This window comes from Scomber japonicus, chromosome 6 (genome assembly GCF_027409825.1).
Source record: "Scomber japonicus isolate fScoJap1 chromosome 6, fScoJap1.pri, whole genome shotgun sequence".
Classification (NCBI taxonomy): Eukaryota; Metazoa; Chordata; class Actinopteri; order Scombriformes; family Scombridae; genus Scomber; species Scomber japonicus.
The window spans coordinates 16392785-16406115 of record NC_070583.1 but is presented as its reverse complement, the minus strand read 5'-3'; the positions used below and the strand labels follow the sequence as shown (position 1 = coordinate 16406115).

Sequence of the window (13331 nt, the reverse complement as noted above, 5' to 3'; positions counted from 1 at the left end):
ATCGATGTATGATCTGTTGATGAGGAACCCTATAATTAAAGCTACTTAACATGCTCCTACAACTAATTAATGATAATATTGAATCTACAATGTTTCTAAGAAGTAGTTTTACCCACATCTGAGCAGTGATAAATCTATGAAGAGAGTGATGAATTCAGCTAGACTCAGCACTACACTTACAGTAACCCTTAACATGCACAACATGATGAAATAGACATGTTTACACAGGCGTAATGTCATGCTGGGTTTATTAGTGTGACTCTGATTACACTGGGATAGGATGCTGACTTTACTTCTTCATTCATTTTCTTAACCTGGGCTTCTTTATGTAGTTATTATCTCAGTAGTAATAACAATACACAATACACTTAAAATAAGTCTGATGGGAGCTGATGAGTCAACGTGAAGTTATTGATAATGACAGCAGGAAGTGTGTTCAAAGACCAGAGGTGAAATAAAAGCAACGTTAATTTGAGAGATAAACATCCATGAAGAGCAACTGTCACTGATAAAATATTGTGAATTACTTTAACTTTCTGTTTTAATCATTGAAATACAAAACATTTAATTTCACATGCAGTATACGTTTTCCAGTTGCAGTTGTTTTTCCTGCAGCTGCTCATTTTTTTCTCCCGAGCCAGCACACTGTTTACTCTGCCCCACATTATAATGGCCTGGCTCCCATTTCTGGCATCTTGTTTAGTGTTGCTTTGGGGGGGAAGAGATGAGTATTTGTCTGTTTACATATGGATCACAGTAGAACTGGTGTCTGTGAATCTCAGCACAGTATAACAGATCAGTTAGGGAATAAATGTTTACTAATGAGTCGACCGCTGCACACTCTGGACTTGTTTTATTGTGCCGTCAATGTGTGCTGATGTAGATATATTACTGTGCATGTGGCAACCATATGAGAGGAGCCTGCCATGGTTGTATTATATCATAAATATCATATTATACTTCAATATTATATTGCTTTTTATGACTATTTTGCAGCCTTGGTGTGTAGGAGGCAAATGACGGAACATGGGATAACTTGAAACATGCTTATATGGGAATCTCTCTTGGCTTTAATAAGAAACAATGAAGTAAACATTGAGTGAATATATTCTGTAGAGAATATAAAAGGTTGCATAAGGAAATCTAAATCTAATTTTCCTGCAGAAGGAGATGAATCCCTTATAACTGACAAGCCGTCGATTTGAGTTTAAATTGGTTTAGAACAGGAAGTCGTCTGAGCTCAGAGGTGACAAATCAATATGAATCATTACGTAACCTTTGTGAAGTCACGGGGAAGAAATAACACATGACAACCAAAAGAAACTGAGGGAGTCAAAGTTGAAGTGGAAAAAAAGGAAACGACTAAATTCAAGTTACAAAGGTTATTAACAAAATGTGGTGGAGGATAGGATGAGACAAACTGACTGGCTTCAACCTACATTAAAAAAAGGCCTAATTTACTACATTGAGACAAAGTCCAAAGACAGGAGGAGAATAATAGCAAAATAACAATAATAATAATAATCAAATTAAAGAGAAAAAGAAGTTTGGAGGTTTATTTTAAATGCCCAAACAGTACAAGTGTGTTTAATATAAGGAGGTGCTGCAGTTTGGTCCACGGGTCAGGTGTGCTAGAGCTAAAGCAGTTTTTCCAAGTTCAGACCGAATTCATGGAAGATGAAGTAAAAGTCAGTCCTTAGAGCAGGAATGGTAAAGTCCATCTGGATGATAGAGCAGCTCTGAAAGGTAATGGGGTCATTTTCCTATAAGGGCTTGGAGAGAGGACCATCCAACATTATTATACAGAATACAATGATGTGTACAATAAACATCTTCATAAATAAATCTTAAGACAGAGTGTTAAACAGAATTTAGAGGTTCCACGGTTGAAAATGATGCTTGTTAGACTGACATAAAAACTGCTGTGAAGGGTACCCTGGCTCACCTAGTCCTCCACCCCCCACCTCCCACCACCTACCACCTACCACATACCTCACACAGCTTTTCTAGTATGTTGAGTTGATTCAAACAAAGCAGCACAGCTCAGTCCAGCGCAGAGGGAACCTATGGCAGCATGACCAGACTGCACAGGTGGAAACCAATCATGGAGAAAAACAGAGGAGAGAGAAGGGGGGGGGGGGGGGGGGGGATTAATTACAGGTCGGAAAACAGAAGCTCTCTGAGCCTGCCTGACACGTAATACCTCCACCCATTGCAGCAGCTGGGTACTGGATGCTAAAGAAAGAAGTGCCACTGCTTTAGCACCAGTGTTTGGAAGTAACTATTGTATTTAATGGCATTATGTAATTTAATTACAACATAAATGGAAGTGTAATCTGTTACAGTTACTGAGAAAAAATGAGTCATTAAATTACAGTTACTGATGAAAATGTTGATGACTACAAAGGAGGTTACATCTAAAGTCAGACATTTAAGATTTTGCTCAGGAGGGTTTTTCCTCATTTTTTAATATTTAACATGTTACTGAATACATATATTGCTATTATATTTTTAATATTTTGTAGATAAATCATGACGTGGGCTAATTTAGACCATACATAGGCTTAAATGGTGTCACAGTACCAATTAAGCCCATGCCAGACTTTTGACTTTTTTCATCAAATATCTTTATTTTATATTCTAAAATCTACATGAACTAATGAACACATTTTCAAATGAGAGATAAATCTTGCTTTATAAGAAATGATCTCTCTTATAAATCATGTCAGTATCCATGAAACACACCTGAACTTAGATTTTGATGCTTAATGGGTACACTTATCGTAACAGCTGAAAACATTAGTTAGAAAAAAAAAGTAATCAAATTAGTTAAATTACTCTGATGAAGTAATTGATTAATAATAGTTTAATTACTCATTACATTTTAAATATGATAACTAGTAATCTGTAACCTATTACATTTCCAAAGTAACCTTCCCAACCCTGCTTAGCACTCACTAAAAGAGGTCTAGTATAATTTAGCAGTGTGCACAGGTCGCTCACATGACATTACATAATTTTTGAGTAATACCGTATTTTAAACTTCAGCCAGTGGAGAATTTAGACTTCTCCTTAGATCAAGGAGCAATGCTCTGTGTGTGGGAGGCCCTGCAGTAACGATGACACATGATGCTCGCTCTTTTTGTTTGACTTACAGCATGGAGAAGTGTTCCCTGTAAAAGATGCTGCTGCTCACAGGAAGCATGTTTGATTGTGTGAGGTCATGTGTGTGTGTGTGTGTGTGTGTGTGTGTGTGTGTGTGTGTGTGTGTGTGTGTGTGTGTGTGTGTGTGTGTGTGTGTGTGTGTGTGTGTATGTGTGACAGCTTGAGCTAGTGTCGATGAATACTGCAGGGACGTTTGCCATATGCTGCTTTGCTCTCACACTCTTCTCATAATTAGACATGGTGCCGTCTTTGAAGAGAGAATAGGGCTATAATCTTTGCCTGCTCTTCACACACACACACACACACACACGCAGACAGAGAGAGCGAGAAAGCACCCTGTCTCCATACCTCCTGGTCTCCCTTAATTTCTTTCTCTCACTCCTGAGCAGAAGAGACAGATGAGAAAATGCCGCTTACATTGAAATCACACACAGCACACAGCAGAGAGACTGGTTAGAAGACTCAGAGTGTCTCTAATGCTCTTTGAGGACCCACTCTCTTCGTAAAGAGAAAAGACGTTAGACTGTAATACCATCCCTGATTGGCTCAGTTTCTGTAAGATGGATGTTGGATTTCAGACAGTAAAGGTGGAGCAGGAGGCCCCAGGCAGCAACTTTTAGTCAGCCAGATCCATTGCCTGGTCAATAAATAGAATAATTGATTGGCTAGAATTTGTGATAGATTGATAATCAATTAACCTTTTATAGGTATCCTATGGAGTGGGGTTTTTTAACCACTCTTTGCGCAATGGGAGCAGTTTTTGCCTCCCTCGTGCACTCATACAACAGGTGACATGAGGTCAATTCTACCTCTGGTTTCATGCTCTTCCACTGATATAAGTAGCAGTAAACACCCAAAGAAATGCAGCAATCCACCAGTATATCAGATACTTTATTGTCTCTCGTGACAGAAAATCATCTCAGAGGTGGTTCATGCTTCAAAACATACAATACATCCTCATAAAAATAGAATAAAAGTATGGAGGAAAACAGCCATGGAAAACTGTTATTAGTGAGCCAAAGACAATATTCCACCATAGTGGACAATAGAGTTCTATTCTATTCTATTCTATTCACCTTGAATACGATATTTTATGAAATAAGTCATCATTAAATGAATTGCAAAAAAAATAGTTTGAGAATTAATTCTGTGCAAATGTTAGTGTTTACCATTTTGTAAGAAACTTTCCACCCATGCTTTTCTTTGCAAATACACCTCCAAAAGATACAAATCTATCTCTGTGGCTGTGATGTTATTTTTCTGCTAGCGTCCATCTGTCATCTTCTCATGTCCCGCTCCCACGCTGTGAGATGACACACGCACACACACACACACACACACAGACTCAGATACATATTACAGATTCATGGAGCTGTTGCATACAAGTGACGCTGCTCTAAATAAAGTGCTGACTCACAATCTATTATTGACGGAGGCAGAACTTAGAAATATCTGTGACATGCATTTTTTAGTTTTTTCTTCTTCTTCTTCTTCTTCTTCTTCTTCTTCTTCTTCTTCTTCTTCTTCTTCTTCTTCCCCACAGATGGGATGGAGGGACAGATGAGCACTGAGGAGGAGGAGGCTCGGAGGATAGCTGAGATGGGGAAACCCATCCTGGGAGAGCACAGTCGCCTGGAGGTCGTCATCGAAGAGTCTTATGAGTTCAAGGTGCACCATTTATTTATTTATTCATCTTACTTAGCTAGGAACAGCGCCATCTTTGGGCTTGTTTGTGCTGCGAAAAGCAATTTGCAGAAGCATAAAATGTAAAATGCAGACTCCTGGATATTCAGATTACCGAAAATAAATGTGTAAATGACTTATTGATGTTAGCCCGGGGTGGCTTTAAAGTTTATCTCTCCACCATCATTTTATTGTCATTAAAAATAATTTAGAGGCAAACAAAGCGAAACATAAAACAGTCTAAATAAATCATACAAGTCGTATAAAGAGAGATGAAGCAGTATTCAAACAGCAGACCAGAAGAGTTGTGGGAATGATGCCTACTCACTGAACATCCAAAGTAAATGTAAGAATATATATATATTCAATAAGTATTTCTCCAGGTCAGTCCAAAATGAATTGAATATTTCTCTCCTAAGACCAGAAACTGTTTGTTTTTCCTGTGGATAGTGTTTGCAGTAGTGATTTTAAAAGGTAAAAGGTGGCCACGTTATACAATCCACCTTTTCCACTCTGACTCACTCAAGCGAAGCGGGGTCCTAACCCTCTCAGCAACCAAGTCTAATACAGGGTTTGAATTATTGAAAAAGCTCAAGTTGGCCTGGATACATCACTTCTCTCGGGGAATGCAGAATTCAGACTCACAGAGCACGGCTTTGCTTGCCTTTTTTTTTTTTTTTTAAGGCTTCCGCTTGTGTTCCCCTGTGCAAAGAGGAGCGAAAAGCACAGGAAGCGGGCTGTAAGCAATCCAAATATTTTAAATGTGCACTGGGCCCAGGTGTATTTTGAGCAAATAAAAGCAGCCACCATCACATAAAGCCAATATCCTGCACCTGCCACTCCAAGCAATAAATGCTGTTAAGTTTACTGGCCAAGCAATAAGTCTTGATTCACAAACTGTCCAGCACACAGAAGGATGTTATATATCGATAATCCATCTGTTTTATTTGCTCTTAGGAAAATTAAAAACAATGGATTCCTAATTAAGAAAATGTTTCAGCTCCCTCTTGTGCTACAGACTTCCTGTGAATGAAATGCTGTTTTACCAGAAGTGCTGAGGGAACTAAACAACAAGTCATTATTTTTGTCGTCAGCACACATACAGGTGATCAACCCTTACAGACTGTTCATTTTCAGACTCGTAGTTAGTCTCTACACCAATTCACATTTATAAATTCCCCCATCAGTCATTAATAATAATAATGTTTGATTAATCCTTAATGAAGCTGTCAAAGAGGGTATTCTATTTATGTATGGAGAAAAAAGACATTCACAATCACTATTTCATCATCCAGGAGAACATTTTATAGAATATGAAGAATATAACAACATGTTTGAACGGGCCCTCGTTTCCCCGCCCTGAAACACCGAAATTTGCCACAAGTCCCTAACCCTAACCCTTAAAATGATACAGAACAAATTTGAAGTTGGTCGGATTAAATCTCTAGGAGGAGTCTCTCTTCATGATACATAAGTGTACTGAAGTTTGTTTGTCTACGTCAATGTGAAACGAGGGGCTCAATTTTTTTAATTAGCCTAAGTGGCACTGTTAAAAAATGATGCACTGTATTTCCATGTTTGTATACTGTGCGTCACATTAGGAAAAATCCAGCTAAAAGAAATGTGCATAGTCTGTTTTTACAACTCTTATTGGTGAAAATGGGTCAAATTTGACCCTTAACAGTACGTAAGGGTTAAATGGGTGAATGTTTTAAAAAATGAAAGGATTCAGTTGTTTAGTAAATGACTAAATTCACTCAGATGTAGAGTCAGCACACTTTCATCCAATCCACATAGGCACGAGCACCAAACAAACAACATCAACAAAACAGATAAATGACCAACATCTCAATTCAATATTCCCACACTCTATTTGATTGGCCCTTTGTGAAAATATAATTGGGCTTTGTCTCTTGTGATTTGTGGATGGTGTGAACCACCTTGGGGTAATAATGCAATTCAGCATGATTGGCAGATAGATTCAACACAGCAGAGAGACAAATGCAAGCAGAATATAATTATAATAACCAAATAATTCAATGTGAATTCAGATGTCAACCAAAAAAGCAATAAACATGAACATATAATAATAAACATGAACACAAACATGACAGTGTAAGAAAGAGACATTTACATTTCTGTATAGTATAGCAGAATATAAATTGAAGTAAGAGCACCAATCTATATAGATGTTTTGGTTGTAGCAAGGCAAATGTATTTGTATAGCACATTTCAACAACAAGGCAATTCAAAGTGCTTATACATAAAACATGGAGCAGGATGTAAAAAAGCAACACATAAAAATAAAAGCACAAAATAAAAATAAAATATATAATCATATTTATTCGCCAAGTAATTCAATGTGAATCTACTCTTACCAAATTTGATACAAATTTACATTTTGGAAAACATCCTTACATATCATTCAACACACAATTTGTGTAATTTAGTTCATTTAATAGTTTAATTTGCATTGCAACTGATTAATTCATGAGTTAAGCATTGCATAAAGTCCACCACCACCAGGTAATGCTGCTGAGTCAGTAAGAAACAAGTTCATCTTTTTAACCATGAAGCAACCTCTTCTTCTTTGAGGCGTGAATTAACCAAACAAAGCAAAACAAGTATCACAACAAGATGAATCACCTATTAAACTTTAATTTCACCTTTAACATTTTACCTTTAAAGAATATTATATACATATATTTCATGTGCTGAACCAAACCTCTTTTTTGTCCTATTAAATTATTAAAAACATGTCAATGAGCTACAATGAGACTTTGAATACACACACAATACTTATTTGTAGGATGAGCTCATTGTTGGTTTTTAAAATATTGAAAATTGTCAGATAAATCCTTTAATTATTGTATCTGTAGTTTGTGTGGTTTGTCTGTATTGTAGATTTGTGTAGCTCAGATACCAGTTTGTGTATTTATCCATCATTATAGAATTTTAAAGATGATCATTATTTTCACCATTACCCTGAGATTGTGTTGAGTTTTCTCATGTTTGTCTCCAAACACCATTAAGACCATTTCAGATATGATGTCTCGTAGACCAACGCGGCCCCCTCTCCCAGCCCTACAGCTCCACCCAGTACAGCTAACGAGCTCTACCTCACCTGAACAGCTGTGTCACCTGTCCTCGGCTGTAAGTGGTTGCTAAGTGTCTGTGTTTGTGTTCGACAGAGCACCGTCGACAAGCTCATTAAGAAGACCAACTTGGCACTGGTTATCGGCACACATTCCTGGAGGGAGCAGTTTGTGGAGGCTGTCACTGTCAGCGCAGGTGAGCTGTGACTTTGTTAGCGTGTGTTTGTGTGTAAGTGTTCATGTAACCAAGTAAACAAACAAGCTGTCGCCCCACTTAACAACACACTCAGCTTCACTAAACAACGTGATTATAACTAAAGTTGTACTTACACTTTTGTATAGAATAGTATAATTACAAGCAGGATGGGAAGGTTACTTTGGAAATGTAATAGAGTACAGATTACTAGTTATCCTATTTAAAATGTAATAAGTAATTTAACTATTTCAATTACTTCATAAATCAAAGCAATGTAACTTATTTATTTATTTTGATCACTTTCTGAATATTTTCCCAATTTTCTAACTAATGTTTTCAGCTGTTAGGGTAAGTGTACACATTAAGCACAGGTGTTCAGGTGCTTTTCATGGATACTGACATGATTTATAAGTGAGATCATTTCTTATAAAGCAAGTTTTATCTCTCATTTGAAAATGTATTCATTAGTTCATGTAGATTGTAGAATATAAAATAAAGTTATTTGATGAAAAAAGTCAAAAATCTGTCATGGGTTTACTTGGTACTGTGACACCATTTAAGTCCATGTGTGCTCCAAATAAGCCCCCATCATGATTTATTTACAAAATATAAAAAAAAATATTGATTTCAAAGAATTAAAAACAGCAATATACAGTGCACCCGGAAAGTAGTCACACCGCTTCATTTTCCCCACATTTTACAGACTTATTCCAAAATTGATTAAATTATTATTTTTTTCTCTCATCAATCTACCCACAATACCCCATAATGTATTCACACCCTTTACTCAGTACTTTGTTAAGGCACCCTTGGCAGCAGTTACAGCCTGAAGTCTTCTTGGGTATGAAGCTACAAGCTTGGCACACCTGTATTTGACAGCTGTATGTGAATGAACTAGTGTTCAAGTCAGCTAAAGGCCTCCATCTTGTGGAAGTAATAGTTCAGTACAAGCAATAACTATTACACTCTGCTTTCAACTATGCAAGTTTGTGAAATGAATCCCCTGAAGATGCAGTTGGAATTTTAAAATGACTTTGTTGAAGTCAGATTCAGAATTCCTATATTTGTCATTTCTTATGCATACATAAAAATGAAATTATATTTCCTCTAAAAGCACATCCAAGGCCAAAAAACAGTGCAATACAATACAATAAATAACAAAATCAATAGTAATACCAGAATGAAATAGATTTAAAATCAAGTCTCACAATATTTTTGACCAAATACATCGATATCGCAACAATATTTTTGATAAATAACCATTAGTAATTTGGCTATAATGACAAAGTTTGTTAAAGCTGCAGTTGGTAAGTCTTATAAAAGTAACTTTTTGTCATATTTGCAAAGACTGTCACTATGTAAAGACAGCATTACATGAAACTAGTAAAAAAAACACCTAGCCCCACCTACTGCTCCTACTGCAAATAGGAAAAAGAATCAATCAGAGCCAGGATTGTGTCTGATGGAGTGTCTGACAGCTGTCAATCACTGTTCACGCACACAGGCCCCTCCCCCTTACTCCTCAGCTCGGTCAAGCTCATATCTCCGAGTTTCTAGGTAAGGTATAGCCATGTGAAAGTCACTGTAAAGCGTTTTATATCTAGCTGTGTGGAGTGTAGTTCATGTATTACCGATATGTATTACATCCATGGTCACGCGCCGACGTGCGCACGTCAGCCTCCTCTGGGGGAGGAACTTTGGAGGCAGGGCAGGAGTGCAGCGGAGAGGGAGGGGGAGGGATCTGAAAGTTGTACTTCTTCAAATTTGATGCTAAGTCCTCTCTCTCCTCAAAGTTACCAGCTGCAGCTTTAAAGGCAAATGATGAAAACAGACTAGTTCAGAAAATTACATAATTTACCTTTAAAACCAGGAAAAGACACTTATGCTATATGACGTGATGAAATTCTAGTCTAATCTAATCTAGTCTCATATCATATATATTGCCCAGCCTTAATTACCAGCTGTGACAGTGAATACTCTGAAGTTGCTGAGACTCATATCTTCTTTTGTATGTGTTATGTGTCTAATGTTCCTCCTGTTTCTACCACTCTTCAGGTGACGGTGATGAAGACGACGAAGGCCGCGAGGAGCACCTCCCCTCTTGTTACGACTACGTCATGCACTTTGTCACTGTCTTCTGGAAGGTGCTGTTCGCCTGCGTCCCACCCACAGAGTACTGGAATGGCTGGGCCTGCTTCGTCGTCTCCATCAGTGTCATTGGCTTCCTCACCGCCATCATCGGAGATCTTGCATCACACTTCGGCTGCACCGTGGGGCTCCGGGACACCGTCACTGCTGTGGTGTTTGTGGCATTGGGAACTTCTATTCCAGGTGAGAAATATCCTCTTTTACTGTGTGAGAGTGGGAAAATGTAGAAGGTTACATTTTATATTTCTATGTATTATATAGTATATAGTATATTATATATATATATATATATATATATATATATAGTGGTGGATAAAATATTTAATATTCATCATTCTTTTGTGGTTACACCATTTGACATTTTCAGGAGCATTCAGTCTTACTTTTGTTAAAAAATGGTGCAAATGTCATTACAACTAACATAAAACCGACAAAAATACAAAATTTACATTTTACCAAACCTGATGCTGCTTTTAAGACAATTTTTGTTTGAATTGCTCATCTTGCCAACCCTTATTTATCACTGGCCCTTATCTATTTGTATGTTTTAACTTATTGTACACAGATTAATGTCTTTGAAACTTCCTGTTTAAAGAAAGCATTAAATAGATATAATCTCTTTGTCTCATTCCAGACACCTTCGCAAGCAAAGTATCCGCCATGCAGGACCAACATGCCGATGCATCGGTTGGAAATGTCACCGGTAGCAACGCCGTCAATGTGTTCCTTGGGATTGGCGTGGCGTGGTCAGTGGCCGCCGTTTACTGGAAAATCAAAGGAAAAGAGTTCAAAGTGGACCCAGGCTCACTGGCCTTCTCCGTCACGCTCTTCACCATCTTCGCTTTCATCGCCATGGCCGTGCTCCTGTTCCGACGCCGGCCTTCCATCGGCGGAGAGCTCGGCGGCCCGAAGGTGTCCCGCCTCCTGACCACCCTGCTGTTCCTGGGTCTGTGGTTCCTCTACATCCTCTTCTCCAGCCTGGAGGCCTACTGCCACATCAACGGCTTTTAAAAGGAGACAGGAGAAAGTTCTGGAAGAATATTGCACAGCGACAGACACACACACACACATACACACACACATGTATGTATAAATAACACTCTCAGTCACAGTTCGACATGATACATCTGTAACATCATCTGTTGTAACAGGACTGCAGCCTTGAGGAGGTCCTGGTCTTTGATGTGGGGATGCTAAAATACTTCAGAACATATTCGCACACACACACACACACACACACTATATGTAGGCATGTGTAAATCGATCATACACGCACACACAAACACACACACACACAGGCACAGTTACAGGCATGATGGAAGTAAGAAGCAAAAAGGAAGTGTTAGAGGGGCGAGAAGTGTGGGTACAAAAGGTTACAGCAGAGAGTAGATGGAGAGAGAAAGAGAAGTCATTGTAAAGTTGACAGTTTTTTTAGAGGTTTAAAGAGGGTTTGGTCAAACCTCTGCAGGCTTTTACAAGTTTTTATAAGCCGAATGGAGGAGTTGTCCTGTAGGATCAGACCGCTGATAGAGAAGAGCAGAAACCTGTGCACACCAGACAAAAAAGAAAGTTCATCAATCTTAGTCGTGTGGAAGAGGAATAACACTTATATATCTCTCTCTCCGTCTGTCCCTACCGCCTCTCCCCTCCTCTGTGCTGTGTCACCAACTTTTACTGGTACAAGCCTCACATGTCTTCACTTGAGGAGGTTGAGGTGGAGCGCTGCGGGGATTTAAAAAAAAGAAGAAAAAAAGGAGTGGTATGTTTACAATAACAATATGTTTGTTTCCTACACGGGGCTACTTATGAATTAAGTGGTGATGCTACAGTACACGATATAGAAGAAGGCGGCTCTCTACACACACACACAGGCACGCTGTAAATAGTTCATATCAGTGTATATAAAGAGTGTAGTGTTTGTAGTAAGCAGATAGTGGTGGTGATGTCTACCGCTTAAAAAGTGAGGGAGGAGGGAGGGAGGGAAGGAAGGAGGGTACAGAAAGTCAAATTGTGGCAGCGGAAATAACAGGAAGCACCAAACAGGTTAGGTGTGTACTCCCTCTGTCAGAAAAGCTGGTTCACACACACACGTGTTAAAGAGCACTTGAGCTGAGCCTAAGTGGAAAACACTAATTTGATTTTAAAAAGTCTCAGCTGACCAAACAAATAAAGGATCAGCGGTTTTTAAAAACCTGTACTTCGACCCTGCGATCCGGATCAGATGTGTCTCTTTACTAGATGGTTTCCGTGGTAACCATTACCCAGCTGACCCATGCAGCAGAGGAGGGTGGTTGTTTTTTGCATGTAAAGCTAGATGTAAATGGGAATGATCAGAACCATATTGTAAATTTACATCCCTGCATTTTGTGTGTCTTCTCAGCTGGTCCTTGATGTTAAATCTTCTTATATAAAAGTGTATGTGTGTGTGTGTGTGTTTGTGTGTGTGTGTGTGTGTGTGTGTGTGTGTGTGTGTGTGTGTGGAGTGTAATGAAGCACACACAGCTGGCTGCAATTCAGTCCGTCACTCAGTCATCACTGTGTCATTTTAGGAAGTGTCAGCCTAATCCATTACTGTAGCATGTATCCTGACAGACTAACCCTTTCTGTATAGTTGAGTCAGACAAACATGCACGGGCAGTCAAACAAGACTTAACAGTGTTACTCTCCATTTTTTTAGTGTGTTGAAGCCAAGCATGTTTAGATTGAGTAATTTAAAACCCAACAAAACCTTTTTTTTTTAACTTTGTACATATGTTGCTCTTGCCAATAAATATAAATTACTAATAAAACCCAACAAAAAGATCTCTTGTCATCAACACTAAGTCTACACATTTATCAGGATACAGGATCCTAGATGCTTCAAGCGTCCATACTATGCCTTAAAGATAAAAATAAAAACTATCAAGTAAAAAAATCTAGTATTTCCATTTTTAGCTGTACAAACTCTGTCCTGGCTGCACTTTGTCCGATAATACTGCAATTAATACATCCTGTGTTGTCTTTTTTTCCCCTTTTTCTGAAGTCTAATGTTTCCACTATTTCAG

General features: G+C 38.4%; 1 protein-coding gene across 10 annotated transcripts in view; it reads left to right on the top strand.

Moving 5' to 3' along the window:
• Positions 1 to 11298, top strand: part of slc8a2b (solute carrier family 8 member 2b) — a 33792-nt gene extending 22494 nt beyond the window's left edge. For 6 of the 10 annotated variants that reach the window (XM_053321038.1, XM_053321044.1, XM_053321045.1 and 3 more), the window contains 4 exons: positions 4709 to 4833; positions 8040 to 8139; positions 10195 to 10470; positions 10922 to 11298. In XM_053321038.1, the coding sequence (XP_053177013.1) occupies positions 4709 to 4833; positions 8040 to 8139; positions 10195 to 10470; positions 10922 to 11298 (878 nt within the window). Of the gene's footprint in view, positions 1 to 3082; positions 3095 to 3633; positions 3668 to 4708; positions 4834 to 8039; positions 8140 to 10194; positions 10471 to 10921 lie in introns of all 10 variants that reach the window. The other 4 variants (XM_053321046.1, XM_053321040.1, XM_053321041.1 and 1 more) reach the window with 4 other exon arrangements.
• The last annotated feature ends 2033 nt before the right edge of the window (positions 11299 to 13331 follow it).